This window comes from Scylla paramamosain, chromosome 27 (assembly GCF_035594125.1).
Source record: "Scylla paramamosain isolate STU-SP2022 chromosome 27, ASM3559412v1, whole genome shotgun sequence".
Classification (NCBI taxonomy): domain Eukaryota; kingdom Metazoa; phylum Arthropoda; class Malacostraca; order Decapoda; family Portunidae; genus Scylla; species Scylla paramamosain.
Genome location: NC_087177.1, coordinates 12,130,441 through 12,151,808, shown reverse-complemented (window position 1 = coordinate 12,151,808; position 21,368 = coordinate 12,130,441). Strand labels below are relative to the sequence as shown.

Genomic DNA, 21,368 nt, shown 5'->3' with positions numbered 1-21,368 from the left:
TCTCTAATTTATCTTAATGAAGAAAATTGACTAATATTTTGTTTTTTTCCACAAAGTTTTCCTTCATGATTGTATTTTTTCCTTCTTTTCATATACTTTTTTCTTTTCATATACTTATTCATATACTTTTCCTAAATTCATATTTTTTCCTCTCTTTTCTTTAATCATAGCTGCTGTTCTCTTCTTTTTTTGTTTGTTTGTTTTACGTGTAGAAGAGATTGCTCAAGATCACAAAAAGGGTAAAAAAATATTAAATTCTCTTAGTAAAACGCTTCTTAATCATTCACTCGTCTTTCTTCTTGTCTGAAAAAAATATATAGTTTCTTTCAAGCGATATCGCCCTTCAAGACTATGTAGTGAGAACCCGTATATTCTAAAAACTCCAATGCTTCGTAACCCAAAATATTTTCCCTTTCTTAATCTTCTTTCCCTTCTCCTTCTTGCAAAAAAATTCGGCACTTTCTTCAAAACAAAATCGCCCATTCAAGACTGTGTAGTGTAGTGAGGCTCGTATATATATAAAAAAAAAAAAAAAGAGAGATATTCCCTCTATGTACACTGTAGCTTTTTAACCTTCTTTCCTTTCTTCTTTTTTTCCCCACTCACTGTAAAAAGTCCTTAGTTCCTTCAAAGCAAAATCGCCCTTCAAGAGTGTGCAGTGTGGCCTCGTATATTTTCAAAACTCCAGTGCTCCGTAAATCAAGATACGTTCCTACACCCTCTCCTTTCCTTCCTCTTAACGATAACAACTCCATAAACTTTTAAGTAGCCGTCCATTACCCAAACCCTTCCTCGCTTCCTTTGCCTCCCCTCCCCATCCCTCCCCCAACCCCTCCGCCCCCCAGCCCGCTAACAACACACCGCTACCTAGCAAGACGTAAACTGCAACAAAACACATGCAAATCCACCACAAGGACAGGAACGCTCCACACACACACACACACATATACACATCCACAAACACACGGGGGTAATACACCGTGCTAATCTTTTATTCTTCCACCTTATAATCTGCCTTGCCTCCACCTGTCCTTATGCTCCTCCACTTGTCACCTGCCCTTACTAGTTCTTGCCTTGCTCCAGTTTTTTTTTTCTTCCACTTGTTCTCCACCTCCTCCACTTTCCTTTACGGCATTTCTTTACACCTACTCCACTTTCTCCCTCCACTAGTTCTCAGTCACTGCACATTTCCCATCCACCTCACCCTCCACTTCCCTTCTACTTTTTCTTATTCCTTCACGTCCTCACACCCCTCCACTAAGCCACCTCTCCACCTCGCACTCCACCTCCCATCCAACTCTTTATCATTCCCTCCACCTGTTCTCACACCCCCTCCACCTGATCACAATCCTCCACCCTCCACCCTCCACACTGCACATCCATCACCACGCTCCGTTAGTCACTAGGCCTCACGCACTCCACTTATCCACGCTCCCTAACCCTTGATTCCACTTGTCCTTGCGATCCTCCCTCCCTCCACCAGGCCAGCCACCCCTCCACCTGTCCCTCCACCTCCAATTGGCATTATACTCGATTGATTAGCGCCGGAGACTCCCCTTGATCACACCTGGTCACGGAACCTCATTAGTCACGGCCGGCAGGTAAGGGAAGGGCCTTGCTGCCGCCACCGAGCACTTGGGAGGGTCTGGGGGGAAGAGGGGACAGAGGGGGTAGGTGGTACTGTAGAAAGGGAGTTGAGGGGGAGGTTGGTGACTTAAAGAGTGATGTGGAAGGGGGAGGAGGCGCTGTAGAAGGGAGTGAGGGAGGGTAACTTGTGGGGTGAAAAGGGAAGAGGAGGTATGGTAGCGGTATAGAGGAAAGGAAGAAGGTGACTTGAAGGCAAGGGGGAGGAATGGTAGGGGCGTAGAAGATGAAGAAGGGAAGAGGTTAGACATTGGTTGAGGAATGAAAGGAAGGGGAGGAATGGTGGGGGTATAGAAGAGGAGGGAAATTAGGTAGGAGGGAGGGGAGAAAACACTGGTTGGGGAATTAAAGCGAAGGAAGTAAAGATAGGATGACCAGAGGGGAAGAAATGGTGGATGTAGAAAGTTAAAAAAAAAAAAAAAAAAAGGAAGAGAAGAATGAGAAAGAGGAGAAGAAGAATCCGAAATGCGATGGTAAGAATGGAAAGGAGGGAAAAGGTCGTGGAGGAGGAGGAGGAGGAGGAGGAGGAGGAAGAGGAGGAGGAGGAAGAGAAGGTGTAGGAATGAAAGAGGGGGTCTAAACATAGTGTCCATCCATCAAGGTCTCCCTTCCCTTCCCTTCCCTCCCCTCCCCTCCCTTCCCTCCCCCACTCCCTCCCTCCCACATGATCCAGGCCCCATTACCCCACACCTCTGAACACCCCACACCCCCCAGCACCCTCCCTCAGTCAGCACCCTCATTCAGCCCTCCAGTCAGGAAATTTTAATGACAACACGAAAGAAAAAGAGAGAAAGAAAGAGAGAGGTGACCTTCCATCAACTCTTCCCGAGTCTTGAGCCATCTATCTACCCACTAACCCGCTAGCGACTTACTGACCTGCTGACCCTCATATTATGATAAGCAGGTATAGAAGTACTAGAAGAAGGCAGCAACTTTTAACGTCTATACCTGAATAATTCACACCCATATATTCATTCCTAGACGGTAAAAAAAAAAAAAAAAAGAGGAAAAAGAGCTACGTTGATAGAAAGACATTTATCTTAGGGCAGACCAGAATAGATGGATGGAGAACTTAATATACAGATATAATTAAAGGTTTGAACAGGACAGCTTCGAATAGATGGATAAAGAACGAGACGAAATGAGATGACAGGGCAGAGACTCATAGAAAGACGTTTATTTTTCTTAGGCAAACTGGAATAGAAGGGTAGAAAACTTGATAGAGATGAATAGGGTAATTTGGAAAAGTGAGATAAAGAACTTAACATTAAAAAAATAAGACAGGGTAAAGAAATTGATAGATAGGCGTTTATTTTTCTGAAGACTTGAATAAACTTGGGAAGAACTTAATACAGAGAGATGAAAGGAAAGGTGTAAGTAAGGCAGACTGGGATACAGGGATAGAGAACCAGGTAGGGAGACGAGAAAGGACAGAAGGGAAATCAACAGTGGAGACGGCGGAAAGAAGCCTTTGTCCAGTAGAGAAATCACTGTCTAAGGAGCATAAAGGATTACAGAATAATAACTTTAAACAGCAACGGACTCTTAGATCCTTCCTAGATGACTTCATTGCACTACTCTTCACTAATCTACACTTACAATTAGCACTTTGACTGCCACTTAGTACACCATTCCCTAATTGCCAATCACTGAAATATCTTTGTTCTGCAGCCAGATCCAATCTTTAAACTGGGTAGAAATTGTAAAACCCATTCTTTTTTCACCCATTACTTGCTTGCGGACTCTAATAAAGATTTCATACACTGCATAAGGCAGTGATAGTTGTCTCGTATTAAAGTCAAAAGATTTAAAAAAACAATAAGTAATGGTAGATGACAATGATGATATATTCCCCTCTGTTTGGTTTTACTTTACTCGATTCTTATTCAGTATCTTAACCTCTGCTTTCTACTCCAGCTTGTTCTTCTATCCTACTTCCTGCTGGTTCTATCCTCTTACTCCTGCTGGTCCCACTGTGTTTTCTCCTACTGCTGGTTCTACTGTATTCTACTTCCTCCTAGTTCTTCTCGCCTATTTCCTGGTGGTTCTATTCTCCTACTCCCGCTGGTTCTATTGTATCTCCTTCTGCTGGTTCTACTGTCTCCTACTTCCTTCTAGTTCTTCTCTCCTACTTCCTCCTGGGTCTAATCTTCTACTCCTGCTGGTTCCTCCTCCTGCGGCCTCTAGTATTTACAAAAGCCTGCTAAATTGACTTGCTACGCCTTATCTACTGACACTCTGATTTACAGCCTTATCTTTCCTTTGATTTATTCACCTGTTTCGCACACTCTTAAGATTTATCAGACGTGGTGTTCGTGATAAATTTATTCACCGACACACACACACACACACACACACACACACGCACACACACATCCATTGACACATTCTTACCCCTCCTCCTTCCCCCCACCACTCTTCCCTCATTCCTTCACCTCCTTCTCCTCTCCTTCCCTCTCTCCCTCCCTTACACTTTTTTTTTATTGATTTTCCTCCTAATTCTCTTTTTTCTTTCTTCCTTTCTTGTTTCTTTCTATTTTTATTGTATTCATCCTTGACATTCGTCTTCTGTATTTCTTTATTTATTTCTTTTCTTTCTTTGCTTCTGTTTCTCCTATCTCTTTTCTTTTATTTTTTCTTCCTCTCGCCAAAACAAATTCCCTTATTGATTTCTTTATCATCCCTCTTCTTTCACCTTCTTTCCTTCTTCTCTCCTTCTTTTCTTCCTTCCTTCCTTCCTTCCTTGCGCCTGTTTTTTATTCTTTCCTTACCCCTTTCCCTTCTTCCTGACAGTTTATTTTTTTTATTCCTTTATCCATTCTCTTCTTTCCTTCCTTCTTCTTCTTCTTCTTCTTCTTCTTCCTTCTTTTTCGGTATTCCTTCCTTCCCGAGCAAAGCAAAAAAAATAAAAACAAATATATAAAAAAACTCAATATTCAATGACCAATCTCATATTTTCTCTCCTTTCTATTTTCCTCCCTTCTCTCCCTTCCTTCCATTCCTCCTCTCTCATATTACTTTCGGTATTTCTTCCCATATTTCATTTCATTTATTTTTCTTTCCCTCTCTCCTTCCCTTCCTTCTCTTTTCCTCCATTTCACCCCTTTCCTTCCTTCCTACTTTTCCATATTTCACCTCCTTTTTCTTTCCTTCCTCCTTCCTTCCTTCACTCTCCTCTTTTCTCCTTCCTTCCCTTTCCATATTTTACCTTTTTCTTTCCTTCCCTCTCTTCTTCCCTTTCCATCTTTCTTTCCTTTCCTTCCTTCCTTCGCCTATTTTACAACCTTTCTCTTTTTCTCCCTTCTCCCCTCCCCTCCTTCTTTCCTTATCCCGTCTTCCCTTCTTCACTTCGCTGCTATACGAAAAAAATGCAAGCTCAATATTCAATCCGAGGACAACAATGAGGGAAGTCTACGGTTGTATAACGAGGCGAGGGATAAATATACAGCAAGAAGAATCATTAGGAGGTGATGTTTCTCATGTCGTGATTAAGAAATAAATTATATTCCGAGTCCCCTTAAGTGCACCCTCGGGAATAATTTACGCTCTTGGCACATTGTTAAGAGAGAGAGAGAGAAAAAAAAAGAAAGGAAGGAAGGAGGTGCTTGAAAAGAAATATATATGAGGATACTTAGAAATGTGAGGGTATTTATTTAAAGCGTTGTTGTTTGGTGTTTGTTGACTTTTTCGTTCTGATTGGTCTATTATTTTCAAGTGATGACGGTTCGATTACTTGCTTTATTATTATTTTTGTTGTTGTTGTTGTTATGTTGTTGTTGTTTTTTTACACACACATAATAAATACGTTGATAGTTACGTATAAGAATAATGAACACCATAATTCACTCACTTATCGTAGCAAATGAATAACGAACTTCGAAAAAAAAAAACGAAAGAAAAGAACAAAAAAAAATGTGCATCGACCAGCAACACACACACACACACACACACACACACACACACACACACACACACACACACACACACACACACACACACACACACACACTGAATGGATAAAATAATAATAAAAAAAAAACGGAAAAAACATTAGGAAATCCACACTCAACAAAACCACTCACACACACACACACACACACACACACACACACACTTCGCCTGGCTTGTACCGCTGCTAATTGGCGGGATGGAGAAATTAACAGGATAACAAGTCAGAGGCGGCGAGGAATTACTGAGAAAACCTCGACGAGACTTATGCGCCAGACACGAGCCGCCGATTACAAGGCTGGCCAGGAATTTATGGGTCAAGGAGGGAAATGAGAAACTCGTCATAGAAAACGGACTTACAATGAGGATAACTTGCGTAAAAAGTCAGTCTCCCTCTCCTCTCTCTCTCTCTCTCTCTCTCTCTCTCTCTCTCTCTCTCTCTCTCTCTCTCTCTCTCTCTCTCTCTCTCTCTCTCTCTCTCTCTAGCTGGCTCGGTTGCATTCGCTTGCTCACTCTAGCCTCAAACAAAGAGCTTCCATGAAAGGTCACACAAGATAGAAATAAGGCCACACCAGTGAGAGAGAGAGAGAGAGAGAGAGAGAGAGAGAGAGAGAGAGAGAGAGAGAGAGAGAGAGAGAGAGAGAGAGAGAGAGAGAGAGAGAGAGAGAGAGAAAGCAGAAAATAAATACACATTTTTCAAGCTTCTTTACAACTACAAAACGAAAATTACACAAAAATATCAACTGGAAAAGAAATGTCAATAATAATAATAATAATAATAATAATAATAATAATAATAATAATAATAAAGGCACGTTCCCTCCTCCCCTCTTTTTCTACCTGGGTGCACCTGTGTCTGGTACCTGTAAATCTTGTCCAGCTTGATATCGATACGTGATTGTCCCCTTGGCTTGAAGGTCACCAAGAGAGAGAGAGAGAGAGAGAGAGAGAGAGAGAGAGAGAGAGAGAGAGAGAGAGAGAGAGAGAGAGAGAGAGAGAGAGAGAGAACGAAAAAATCCATTCCTACGTTAAGGATAAACAGACGAAGTGATTTGTAGACAGAATAATAAATAATATTGACAGGAATTATGACAAAAACTAGCCAAAGAAGTCATACAGAGGCAAACAAAGAAAATCACAAACTGAGACAGGCACAGACGGACAGACAGACGAGGAAAGATCTGAAATTACAAACAAAAAAGGGAGATACAGACAGGCAGAAACAGAACTGACATAGAAACTCACACACACACACACACACACACACACACACACACACAGATAAGAAGACAGAAAACCAGAAAAAAAAGGACATGAATTAAGAAAGACAGACAGACATACAGATACACAGACATACACACAGGTAGGAAGAAAATAAAGGTTACTTCCCTTCCTTCCTAATGTTCAGAGTAATTACTTCAAATCTTTATCGTTCCTTTATTTTTTTTTACTTCTTCTCTTCTTTTTCCTCTTGCATTCTTATTTTTCTTTCGTGTTTATGGGTGACAATGTTTCTTTGTGCTGTGCTGCCCAGACACACACACACACACACACACACACACACACACACACACACACACACACACACCAAAAATATGCAATAGACTCATAAATTACACGCATTTCTCACAAGTTATGCTGCATGACAATTTTTCTCCTCGCTATTAAACGCTAAGAAATATTACACTTTCTTTTTTGCGTAGATAAAGAAGCTGAAGAAAAGCGAAGTGATAAGCCAAAGAGAGCGATAATGAGAAAGATAAAGAAAAAGACTGAAGAAAGTGGTAGTCACAGTAGGAGGAGGAAGAGGAAGAGAGAGAGAGAGAGAGAGAGAGAGAGAGAGAGAGAGAGAGAGAGAGAGAGAGAGAGAGAGAGAGAGAGAGAGAGAGAGAGAGAGAGAGAGAGAAGGGGGGTGCACGAAAGAAAATGAAAAAGAAAAAAAAAAGAATATACGAAATTATGTTCAAGCGAAAGCCGAGGAAAAATGGAAAGAAAAAAAAAGAGAAAGAAAAGGAGAGAAAAAACTAAAAATGACATGAAAGAGAAGTCAAGAAAAAAAACTGAACAAAAAAAAACGACGAAGTAAAAAGAGAAAGAAAAAAGAAATGAAAGAGAGAGAGACAGAGAGAGAGAGAGAGAGAGAGAGAGAGAGAGAGAGAGAGAGAGAGAGAGAGAGAAAGTAAATATTTCTGCTTCAAGAGATGGATGGCGAGGCGGTCTGAGAATTGCTACTGCATTCGTGTGTACCAGGGATCGATACCCTCCGCTAAACACTACTTTATTTCCCGCCACAACTCCTCCCCCTATTCTCTCTCTCTCTCTCTCTCTCTCTCTCTCTCTCTCTCTCTCTCTCTCTCTCTCTCTCTCTCTCTCTCTCTCTCTCTCTCTCATCGCCGTTTGACTTAGGCACAAAATTATTCAAAAACAATTACCAGAAATCTTGCTATAAATCCTCATGAACGGAGAGAGAGAGAGAGAGAGAGAGAGAGAGAGAGAGAGAGAGAGAGAGAGAGAGAGAGAGAGAGAGAGAGAGAGAGAGAGAGAGAGAGTAGCGCAAACACCCTCCCAGCACTAGAAAGAATCAGTCAACAAGGAACGCCCGCCAATTAGCACCTGCATCACCACCACACCCGCCATATTTGTTTCCTGGGAAAGAACTGAGTAAGCGACACCATGAAGTGTGGGGGAGGAATTTTTTTTTTTTTTTTTTATCTCACTCCTGATGGCTACACTCATTGAAAGAAGTATTTTTCAATCATGTTTTTTTTTTTTTGTCTATTTTGATAGGTGGTGGTGGTGGTGGTGGTGGTGGTGGTGGTGGTGGTGGTGGTGGTGGTGATGATGGATGTATCTTTGCATGCTTTCTTTATTTACGAAACAAAACTATTCTCATACCTCTCTCTCTCTCTCTCTCTCTCTCTCTCTCTCTCTCTCTCTCTCTCTCTCTCTCTCTCTCTCTCTCTCTCTCTCTCTCTCTCTCTCACCCTCCATCACTAACCACTCCTATTTCTCCCTCTCTTCAGGACCCGACTTCTGGGGGCTTATCAATCCGGACTGGAGCCTGTGTAGCAAAGGCCGCCGCCAGTCCCCCATAGACGTGGATCCCGCCCGCCTCCTGTACGACCCCAACCTCCGCCTCCTGCACATCGACAAGCATAAGGTGAGCTACAGGGGATCCAGTACTCCATCGATAGTCTCTTGTAGGATTGAAGTCTCTTTGTGACTCAGTTTTAGAGGATTGGGTCTCAAGTAATTTTTTTTTTTTTTTTTTTTTTTGGTTATGAATTCTGTAGTGAGGCTTTTTATGTGTGTTTGGAATCGGATAAATAGTAAAATAAATGAGGTTTCTGAGTGATTCTTGCATGTTAGGGCTTGTTTTAGGTTTTTTTAGGGAAAGTAGTAGGGATTTTAAGAGGAAAGAAGTTCCACAGGTTCCACAACTTTAGGGAAAGTACTCAAAAGTAATAGGAGAATTTCTAAGGTATCAGGGGAAGTTAAGGGAAGTTTAGGGAGAGTTCAGAGAAAAATATTATACGAGGAACCATAAAAAATATAGATATAAGATATTAAAGTTCAGTTAAACTTGGGGAAAGATTTTTTAGTATTAGGGAAAGTATTGGCAGCGTTAGGAAAAGTGCAATTCACGTTACTGGGATCTGAGAGACAAGGAGAGGAGGGGAAGGGGGATTACTGGGACAGGAAAGGTTACCGGTGCAGTCCTGGCGGCGCGAAGACATGGTAACGATTAACAATATTCAGGTGTTACTGGGCAATGACAGAGGTGTTATATTATCGCTGTTTCTCACAGTCACGGCACCCTCACCAACACCACCAGCCACAGCCACAGCAAAACCTCAGGAATGCATATCCACAGCAGATTCTTTCTCCTCTGCTTCCTCTTCCTCTTCCTCCTTTTTCATCTTTCTCTTTCACTTTATTTATATCTTCCTTTTTTCTTTACATTTTCTCTTTTCTTTTCTACCTCCTTCCCTTCTTTTCTTTTTCCTCTTGTTTTGCTTCTTCCTGTTCTTCTTCCTCTTCCTCCTCCTTCACACCACACTTACTTTCCAAGCAGGTATGGCCACTACATTCCACGCCACTACCACCACCGCCAACAACAACAACAACATACCTCACCACCACCACCACCACCACCACACATCACACCCATACCCGTACACCAAGCCTTCACTCATCACCTCCATCACTAACCCCACCCAATCCCCACCAAAACCACTGCACAGTACGTACACTTAACCCTGGTCATCCCCAGTCAAAACCCTCCCCACTATCACCACCATCACTAACCCTACCCATTCCCATCACCACCACCACCGCCACATGAGGTAGTAATTTATAACCATCTCTACTTTAAAGTCTGACCTCTTGCCTCCACCGTCACTAACACAACCCAATGTCAACACCACTATATTCTTAATTATTCTTGTTTCTGAATTCCTTTTAGGGACTGGCACTCAAATAGGCCTTTTTTGTTGTCGTTGCCCTCAGACGGTACCACTCTTACATAAAATAAAAAATACTATACTCAATCCTGACCTTCCCTTCTAAACCCTCTCTCTTTCCCTCCACAGGTGTCCGGTTACCTGGAGAACACTGGTCATAGCGTGGTACTCACCCTGGACGGCGGCAAGACCCCTGTGAACGTGACTGGCGGGCCGCTCTCCTACAGGTACCAGCTGACAGAGGCTCACCTACGCTACGGCATCGTGGACCTGCTGGGCTCCGAACACACCATCAACGGCAGGGCTTTCCCGGCAGAGGTGAGTCCGGGTGGGGTCTTGGGGCTGGTCAGGGTATGGATTTGTTTTTCAGGAGTACCTAGGGAAGAAGAATAAGGAGATTGTTTTAGCCACTACTTTTTAAAACAGGACGTAAAGGAAGCTGTAAGTAGCCATCCAGTCAATTATAGATACGTGATAGAAAAGCATAGCGGTAAAGAAGCAATGATTATTTTCACAGTATCGTCTATCTTTTTACAACAGAACAAAAGGGGAGTAAAAAGAAACTATTGTGTATACGCGTGGCACAAGTACTTAGGGAATAAAGAGACAATCCTAATTTTATTTTCAGTGTCTCTTTTTTGAGCATAAGACAAGGAGTTGCAGAAAGCCATTGGTCTACACATGATGTTCCTTACTTCAGACACACGGACTTCACACCAAAAGTATCGAGGGAGAAAAGAATCAAATCCTGTTAGTTTAAAGAATATTAAATCCCTCTTTTACAACAGAACATAAGAGAAGTTACAGGAAACCAATGGGTGTGCATGTGGAGGGCAGTCCTTATATTTATAAACACACGTACTGTATTTTTACGAGTAGTCGAATACTTCGGGAGTAAAGAAACAATCCTGATTATTTTCAGTCCCAAGTCTCTTTTATAGAACATAACACAAGGAGTTGCAAAAAGCCACTGGGTCTACATGTGGCGTTCCTTACGTAACACAGACATACTTGACAGCAAAAGTACCGAGGTAGTAAGGAAAATTCCTGATTGCTTTCAGAGTATCGAAATAATTAGCGCTGTACCGAAAGGAGAAGAAAGGAAGGGATAAAAATTACACTTTTTTTTTCATATCAGTTCCCTTTTCTCTAGTTTTCATAGAATTCACGCTGTAACTAGCAACATTTTTTCCTTTTAATTCTAACAATTATCCTTATCAATTAACCTTTTTTTTTTTTACCTTCCACATCTTAATTAACCACACTATTTCCTTTTTATTTTTCCTTTCTTACCCTATTTCTTTCCTTATCAATTCCTACTTTTTTTCTTAACCCTTCTCACCTTAATTAACGACCAACACCTACGTATCATTTCCGCATTTTATTTCAATTTCTTTAACTAGCCTTCCCTTTTTCTTTCCACCCTTCGTTTCTTTCTGGCACATTTTTACAACACAACCTTTAGCTAATCCTTTCACATAACTCCCCTCCCTCCGTCCCCCCACTCCCCTCTCATTAACTTCCCTTGCTTTTTTTTTTTTTCTTTTAGTCTTTTTATGCCACCTAATTTCTTTTCTACAAATGTTACACTCTCCTTCCCCCCCCCTCTCTCTCTCTCTCTCTCTCTCTCACTCTCTCACCTCCTAGCTTCCATCATTCCTCCTCGCTGGATTTTTCTCGGAATTCCGCTCTTTTCCCTTTGACTTTCTTAAGCCTTTTTACATCATAGCCAAAAGGTAACTGGGTCGAGGAAAGAGCTTAGAGTTTTTTTTTCTTTCCTTTCCACGTCCCGTCTTTCTGTTACTTCACGGTGAAAGGAGAGAGAGAGAGAGAGAGAGAGAGAGAGAGAGAGAGAGAGAGAGAGAGAGAGAGAGAGAGAGAGAGAGAGAGAGAGAGAAAGATAAAATTACAAAATGTTACAATGTTCTCACAAAATCATATAAAATTCCGAATTACCACCACCACCACCACCACCACGAAGCCCCCACAGTAAACCAGCACCACAATAATAAAATAATGGAAAACAAGGCGAGAGTCACAAAAAAAAGTAATTGTTCGATGTTTCTAATACTACCACCACCATCACCACCACCACCACCACCAACACTTACCACCACTATGTCCCAACAACAATTATAGTCCAGGCAGGCACGACCATCACCACCACCACCATAACAACAACAGTAGTGTGACTAGAACTATTGCCATTATCTTCCATTACTAGGAATTTTTTTTTTCACATAGGTATTTTTGTAACAACAACAACAACAAAAGCTTCTCTACTACTGCTACTGGTGTCAATGCTGTTCTATTTCTACTACTACCAGCACTACTACCATTCCTACTATTACTACTACTACTACTACTACGATTCTAATCACCTACTTCTTATTCTTCATCCTCCATTACCACCACCACCACTACAACTACTATTACTACTTCTATTACTATTACCACAATCACCACAATCACCACCACCACCACCAGCACTAACACGGCTTCCCCAATACCCTCTAATAACACAATAACTGGTTTCCAATATTATATAAAAAAATATATTACTAACTACAGTGTTCGTTTTCTTTTCCTTTTTCCACAAACTAATATAAACCGTTCTCTCTGAAATTAGTATGGAAATTTAACTGTACATTAATATTTTCTATTACTTTTTTTTCCCTTTACTTATAACCTCTCTCTCTCTCTCTCTCTCTCTCTCTCTCTCTCTCTCTCTCTCTCTCTCTCTCTCTCTCTCTCTCTCTCTCTCTTCCCTTTCTAGCATCATCTCTTTCTTCCCTCTTCCCTTCTCTCTCCCTCTCTCCTTTCCCCTCACAAACTTCCCTCTTCTCCTTCCTCAGTTATTCCCCATCCGCGTTTCCCCTCTTGCTCTTGCTATTCTTCCCTTTATTTCTTCCCCCTCTTGTTCCTTCCATTCGTTCTTTCTTTCATAATCTGCTTCTTTCTTCCCCTCTTGAATCCCTTCCCCTTCTATCGAAGTTTACCTCTCTCTCTCTCTCTCTCTCTCTCTCTCTCTCTCTCTCTCTCTCTCTCTCTCTCTCTCTCTCTCTCTCTCTCTCTCTCTCTCTCTCTCTCTCTCTCTCTCTCTCTTATTCAATCCTCTTCCTCCCCCTCGCCCTCCTCTCCCTTATTTCAAAACTTTTCTTATGTCTTTCATCTTTTATCATCATTTCCTCTTCCCACTTTCATTCTTCCCTGCAACTACTTCCTTACTTTAAATTCTCCCTCTCAACTCCTCTTCTCCCCTTCCGCTTCTTTCTCTTCCCTCTCCCTCAACTTATCACAGACACACCTCATGAGAACCAACGAGTATGCTGCTGTTTGCCCTTCCTTTGTGTTCACTTGCGTTCCTCTCCCACTCTCCCTCTCTCTCTCCCCCCTCCCTCTAACCTGTCCTCTGCAACCAGTGATCTGAAGCATAAAATGGCTGCATATTAATAACCAAAATACTTCAAAGGAATTAATATTTGTAGCAATGTTTTTTTTTCCCTCATGATTCTATTTTTTCATACTTAGTTGAACATGATGTGAGGGAAGGGAAGGCGGGAGTGAGGGAGGGATACTGGGAGGTAAGGGAGGGAGGGAGGAAGAGGGAAGGTAGATAGGGAAGGAAGGTGGGTAGAGAGAAGGCGGAAGAAAGAGAATAAAGGTATGGAAGAAAGGAGAAAGGAATAGAGGAAAGAGATGCGAAGGTAGGAGGAGATGAAAGGGAAGAAAGGGAAACAAGATAGAGAGAAAAGGAATAAAGATAAGGAAGGAAGGAAGGAAGGAAGAAAAATGGGGAGGAAGAAGGGAAGAGAGAGAGAGAAAAGGGACAGAAGAGAGAAGCAAAGTAGGAACAAAAGAGAAGAAAGGAAGAAAACAGAAAAGGAACTGAAGAAAGGCAAGAAAAAGACAGAGAAATGATATGGAAGAAAAAGAATAAAAGAAACAAAGGAAAGGAAGAGAAGAGAGAGAGAGAGAGAGAGAGAGAGAGAGAGAGAGAGAGAGAGAGAGAGAGAGAGAGAGAGAGAGAGAGAGAGGCAATAGGGAGGGAGGGGAGAGAATTTAGAGGATGGGAAGGGAGAGGAGGGAAAGGGAGAGGAGGGGAAGTAAGTGGAGGGTTAGGTAGGGGAGGGAGAGAGAGGGAATGGAAGGGAGGGAATGGGGGAAGGGGGGAAGGGGGATAGCTTTGTGACCTCGTATGTTGATAAATAAACAGCAACAAAATCTGGCCAATAGATGGACAGAGTGAGATGCGCACACATATTGCTCACTGTTATGGGTGAGTGTACACAGGTGTTCGTACGTGCGTGCGTGTGTGTATGTATGTATGTCAATAAAACGCAGTATTTCATCACTCAACGGCCGCCCGCCATCCCCTCCCCTCTCTCCCTCCCTCTCTCTCTCTCTCTCTCTCTATCCCTCCCTCTACTCTTCCTATTTTTCACTCTCCCATATTTACTTCTTACTCAAATACATTTATTGTCTTTTATTTCATACTGTTTATTTTTTCTCACTCCTTTCACTTACTTTTTTTTTGTGTTATATATATTCCTTACTTCCCTCTACTATTTTTCCCCATTCCTTTCCTCCTCTATTCTTCCACTTCTCCTTATTATACCTTTCTCCCTTTATTTCTCCTTTCCAAAACACCTAACCTTCCCTTTCCCTTGTATCCTCCCTCCCTTTCCTCTCCCTAATATTTTCCATCATTCCCTTCTCCCCCACATTCACTCCTATCAACTTCCCCTTTCCATCTCTTCCCTCCAGTTTTTAACATTATCCACAGCAGTCCTGCCTTCAATCCTTCCATATTCCGTTTTCTATGACGGATTAGCAGCCCATTACAAGTATTACGTAACACTGGTGGTACTGTGCTATACACTGTGGCTGCCATTACATAGACTTACATAGGCAGGTCATAGGGGATCAGCCAACCATTACTCATATTACAACTGTTATTACTTTGTTCTGAGGGTTATTGCATACAGGCTCCGTCACTCTGTTGATTAGGGCGGTGTTGTTAATGTATGATGATTATTAGTGTTACTGTTTGTGTTGTTGTTGCTGGTGGTGGTGGTGGTGGTGGTGGTGGTGGTATTACAGCTGCTGTTGCTACTGCTACTACAACTACTACTACCATTACTACCATGTTTAAGATCATTATATTGTGCACGATTCTACTGCGACTACTACTAAGATTACTACTAAGATTATGATACTACTACTACTACTTCTACTACTACTACTACTACTAATAATAATAATAATAATAATAACTTAAAATGTTCATATGTTTTTGCACGATTCTTCTTGCTTTAAAGGACATTTCTCTCTCTCTCTCTCTCTCTCTCTCTCTCTCTCTCTCTCTCTCTCTCTCTCTCTCTCTCTCTCTCTCTCTCTCTCTCTCTCGTTTCCCAGACTCATGCAACCTACGCCACATTATACTTCTGACTTCCTGACGTAGCAATGACAGAGACGGGAGCACCACACAAGTAATCATAACAAACCCAAACCAAATCACAGGGAAACACAAATCTTGTCCTGTGTTTCTTCCTGTGAGACGCACGACACAAGAATCACTATTGACTCGCCTCACCAACGCACGCACGCACCTTACTGACCCAGCTACCCACAAATTGAGCCTCCAAATTACTAACCCACAGAGTAACTCACTCACTAACCCACCTCCTAACCCAACCACTAAGCCACGCACTGATTACTGGTATAATCTGGTCCTTTTCTCTTTTCTTCCAGCTCCAGCTCTTCGGTTTCAACTCTCAACTCTACGCCAACTTCTCCCAAGCGCTGGACAAGGCTTACGGCATCGTGGGCATCTCCATCCTCCTTCAGGTATGTCTCTTAGTTCTCCTAGTAATATATAAGGTAGTATTTTCTAACGATACGTATCAGAAGGACTACTCAAAGCGATGGAAATCTTTTGTCGGGTTCTCATGGGCGTTTTGTTCACTGATGATGTGCAGTCGTTATTAAATTATCAATAGTTTCGATAATAGTCTCAAAAACCACACTTTCATTACTGCCTGTCAAAAGTTGTCGAGAAAAGACGAAGATCCTTTGAGAATACAGATGGAAAAAGGAATGCATGTTTTGTAGCATTATAATAATTGAGGAAATGATGTTCTTTCATGTAAATACGACTGGATTTTCTGCTGCATAATTATAGTTTGGAGAAGAGGTGTTTAGTATGAATCGTTAGCGTATAATGGGAGGTGAATGTGATTGTAGTGAGATCAAATAATTTATTTTCGGGGGATATCTACTAAGAGGGGGCACACACTGAGCGGGGGAGTGTGGGGAAAGGTCAACACAATAACAAGCTGCTTTATCGACAGATCGGCGAAAGGTCCAACCCCGCCCTGAGCCAGCTGACCGCAGGCGTCAACCAGATCAAATATGTTGGTAAGTTTTGTCTCTCTCTCTCTCTCTCTCTCTCTCTCTCTCTCTCTCTCTCTCTCTCTCTCTCTCTCTCTCTGATATTTTTTGGTTACAGATCCTACATTTTTTCTTACCGACATTTATGCTTTAACTTCCTTTTCTAGTATCGTTACACTTATTAATATTTTCACCTTCCTTTCCTACTCCTATACACATTTCTTACCTATCTCATTACTTTATTTTCTTGTTACAAACACTTATTTTCCCCATTCTATCCCATCCCTATCAACATTTTCCCTCCCTACCTCTCAGTACGTTTTTCCTCCCTTGCAATTAATTCACCATTTCTTCTTCTCTTCCTCCTATCTATACCTGATACTTAGTTTCCCCTCTTCGATCACCGGCAGTTCTTTCTACGCCGAGCTGGAGTACTCTCGGGTTCCCGGAACCTATTATATAGCTTCTTGAGAAAACAATGCTTCTCTGTTCGTCTCCTTGCCCCGCCTACCGAGTCCACACTCTTGAGATGACCCAAGTATTCTGCCGTCCTTCCCTTCCTCTCCCTCTCTGGTCTGGCTTGATTGCTGTGTGGATACGAGAGAGAGAGAGAGAGAGAGAGAGAGAGAGAGAGAGAGAGAGAGAGAGAGAGAGAGAGAGAGAGAGAGAGAGAGAGAGAGAGACCTTAGGATATGCTACAGTAAATTTGTAAATACATATTATATGAAGCGTGAAGGGAGGCTACGCACAAAATCCAGCGCTGTTCTGATGTTACGAGGCGGGAAATGAGGCAGAACGCTATACTGTTTGTGCTCCTAGGCGCGCGCAGACTCACACACACACACACACACACACACACACTAATGATTATCTCTCCACTTCACTCTTACATCAAATTATTCTTCTCTAACTGGTTCCTCCTCCTCCTCCTCCTCCTCCTCCTCCTCTCCCTCAAGGTTCTCATCAAATCAAGCCTAAAATATACAAATACAACTACAAAACACTGAACAGCAATTATATTTATCCAACGCTTTCTTACCTCTGTGTGTGTGTGTGTGTGTGTGTGTGTGTGTGTGTGTGTGTGTGTGTGTGGAAGACAAAGGAAATTCACAACAACTGGGCATCAGTCAGTGGTAATTAGGTGTCATTCATCCAAAAGTCGGTATTTACAGTCATTTACTCTTAATTAGCAGGTGAGGTGAGGTGAAGCGAGGTGAGTTTGCATGACCTTAACTGCAGGACTAAACATGACCAGGTAAATACAATAAACATGGAAATCATATTCATTTCTAGGTCACAGGTATATGTCCACTCATATACCAGTCATTAGCGGGCATATGACACGCAAAGGTAACCCTGACGCACATACTTGACCTAACCTGACCTCACCTGTCTATCTTGGCATTATTTTTACTCAATCAGTCAATCAGAGTCGAACAAAATTTATTTATCTCTGAAATTCATTGGTAGTGGAAGCGTCGTGTGTGTGTGTGTGTGTGTGTGTGTGTGTGTGTGTCTGGGTAGGTAGGTAGGTAGATACGTAGGTAATCAAGAGATCTCCAATAGAATCTAATACAGAAAAAGGAAGAAAAACGAGAAAGAGGAAGAAGAGGAGGAGGAAGAAGATCTGAACACACACACAAAGAGAGAGAGAGAGAGAGAGAGAGAGAGAGAGAGAGAGAGAGAGAGAGAGAGAGAGAGAGAGAGAGAGAGAGAGAGAGAGAGAGAGAGAGAGAGAGAGACGAAGACAAGCAGAAGGAAAGGACGGAGGAAGAGGAGGAGAGAACACACCAAATACAAGCACTTCTGTATGTGATTAGCCAAAGCATCTCCACAGACAAGTCAGGAAGGATGAGCAAGACGAGAGGGAAGGGGAGACGGTACAAAGATGAAACGGCGGAGATGAGAAACAGAGAGAGAGAGAGAGAGAGAGAGAGAGAGAGAGAGAGAGAGAGAGAGAGAGAGAGAGAGAGAGAGAGAGAGAGAGAGAGAGAGAGAGATTGATGCAAGTGGGGGATGGATAGATGTAAAGGGAAATGATGAGCTGGGAGAGAAAAGCAGGAAGAGGAATAAATAGGCGAGGGAGACTGAAGAGGAGAGTGAAGAGTTTATAAAGAGGGGACTAAATAGAGGTTGGGAGAGAGAGAGAGAGAGAGAGAGAGAGAGAGAGAGAGAGAGAGAGAGAGAGAGAGAGAGAGATACAGGAGATGGAGATATGGTACTGGAACGTATTCTCTCTCTCTCTCTCTCTCTCTCTCTCTCTCTCTCTCTCTCTCTCTCTCTCTCTCTCTCTCTCTCTCTCTCTCTCTCTCACACACACACACACACACACACACACACAGTTAGGAATTAGTTAACATAAACATCAAACAAAGGACAAGTAAATTAGATGCTACAGGAAATAAAATGAACTAAGTTTTTGCACCCAAGTTAAGAAAAAGAGACAAGATAGCCTGCAGTGAGAGAGAGAGAGAGAGAGAGAGAGAGAGAGAGAGAGAGAGAGAGAGAGAGAGAGAGAGAGAGAGAGAGAGAGAGACGGTAAGAGGATCACTTCTAGCCAAAATCCACCATAATATTCCCTCTCTGTATTTATCCATTATTCAAAATCAGATGTTTTAAATTAATTGACAGATTGGCTTCAAAAAGTCTCGCTGATCTGCTTTGAATTTCATGAGGATTTGGGGGGCGTAACCCAAATGAGTTCAACTTGTGTATTTTGTGATGCTACTCAACAAAATATTTTCTCTCCCTCATTTTCAGCGACTCACAGGCCCAAGTGACTCGCAACTAAGCGCGTGACTCACAGTATACACAGGTGACTGCAGTTAATTCGTACAGGTGACTCATGCTGGAAAAAAAATAAAGGTTGTACTAGGTGACTCAAGTTAAGCCCAAGATGCTTGCTTACCTATGACTCAAGCTTACACAGGTAACCCCGAGTATCTACTAACGACTCATTTCACTCAAGTGACTCAAGATGTTGTGTACGTGACTCAAGCAACAGGTAACTCCACAACAGGAGGCTTAATTAACAGTTGACTCAGGTGAGATCTTGCCAAAAAACAACGTATCAACAGTGACTTAAAAAAAAAAAAAACACTCCTACAACTACTACTAACTCAACTACAGCTTCAACAAATGTTGCAAATTACTCTAAAAAGAACTGTGTGAGTGTATGAATGTGTGAGTGTCCAAGACGATCTCTTACACTAATAGCACAAAATGTGAAAATGTGCATGTGTGTGAGAAAGAAAAGTGAAAACATACACACACAAGTGTCTCATAACGCCCACTGACTCTACTACTACTACTACTACTACTACTACTACAGTTGTAAAGAGAGAAAGTGAGAGAGAGAATGAAATTAAAACGAGTGACAGACGTGTGTGTTCATTGTGACAACAAACTATTACTAATACTGTAACTACAACTACTACAACTGCTATAACTCATATGTATACATTTAAAAAAGACCAGAAAATACCATTTCATCATAACTAACGACTTTTAAATACTTAAAAAATATCACCCCACAAAACTGAATCCCAAAACTACTCACACTCTCACGACTCAACAAAAACTAACAAACTACCACTACTGCAGAAAATTCCTTACAACCATTAGACTCCAACAGAAGCAAACGACTTTAAACATAACCATGCGACTTTGCACAAACACCATGACAATTACAGCCTTCCACCATGACCACCACTACTAATACTACCACCACCACCACAAGACTCATCAAATCCCCATCACCACGACTAAGCATCATCGAACATTCCACCTAACCTAATGTCACCTGATCTACCCTAACCCAAACTTTACTCCAGTAAGCTAACACCTCTCAATTCCCGTACAGGTGACAAGTACAGCGTGCGTCACCTGAGCGTGCACGACCTCCTGCCCAGCACCACCTACTACATGACCTACGAGGGATCCACCACCATGCCAGCCTGCCACGAGACCGTCACGTGGGTCATCTCCAACAAGCCCATCTACATCACCAAGCAGCAGGTGTGTGTGTGTGTGTGTGTGTGTGTGTGTGTGTGTGTGTGTGTGTGTGTGTGTGTGTGTGTGTGTGTGTGTGTGTGTGTGTGTGTTTCAAGAGATATAACAAAGATAGTATATACAAATTCTTTAGGATTTGTGTTCAGGATGCTAGACATAATGGGTTCAAGCTTGATAAATGTGATTTTGAAGATATACGAAGGAACTGCTTATCAAAAATGGAGTTAGATCACTGGATTCGATTCTATGATTAAACATTTTTAAAGATAACAAACCAAATTACGGACTGAGATAAGAAGTGAATATAAATAAGTATACTTAATTTTCTAGTGCTATTGTTCAAAGATACTTGTACGTTCACACTCAAAAGTCACGTCACATTCACCTTCACACTATTTATCCTCTCCACTCATTTTTACACTCTCTGAAATGCTGAAAAATCTAACGAAAACCAGTGACCTTCTACATGATCAGCAGACAAAACTAAACAATGATACTTACCCTTAATCCCACACGAATTATACCCATGACTACTTTGCACATGATATTCCTCACTAATGTATGTGTGTGTGTGCGTGTGTGTACAGCTGCACGGTCTGAGACAGCTGCACCAGGGCACGGACCCCAAGCAGGCCGGTGCTCCCCTCGCCAACAACTTCAGGCCGCCACAGAAGCTCCACCACCGTCCAGTCCGCACTAACATTGATTTCACCAACGCGGTAAGTCACTCATTCAGTCATTCACTCAGTGATTCAGACAGCTGGTTAACAAGACAATTGTTTAGTTGATCAATTAATGAAGGATTCAGTTAGTTAATTATTTAGTTTAATTTACTTTACTTAACTTTAGCTGAGTATAGTTTAGTTTAGTTTAGTTTAGCTTAGATAGTCAATCAGTTTACCAATAAGT

The 21,368-nt window shown here is 41.9% G+C and overlaps 1 protein-coding gene across 2 annotated transcripts in view; it reads left to right on the top strand.

Moving 5' to 3' along the window:
* LOC135114227 (carbonic anhydrase-related protein 10-like) overlaps positions 1-21,368 on the top strand; it is a 121,667-nt gene that overhangs the window by 77,811 nt on the left and 22,488 nt on the right. For both annotated transcript variants that reach the window (XM_064030016.1, XM_064030017.1), the window contains exons 3-8: positions 8,616-8,752; positions 10,185-10,373; positions 15,810-15,905; positions 16,409-16,475; positions 20,311-20,465; positions 21,047-21,178. In XM_064030016.1, coding sequence (XP_063886086.1) covers positions 8,616-8,752; positions 10,185-10,373; positions 15,810-15,905; positions 16,409-16,475; positions 20,311-20,465; positions 21,047-21,178 — 776 coding nt within the window. The remainder of the gene's footprint in view (positions 1-8,615; positions 8,753-10,184; positions 10,374-15,809; positions 15,906-16,408; positions 16,476-20,310; positions 20,466-21,046; positions 21,179-21,368) is intronic.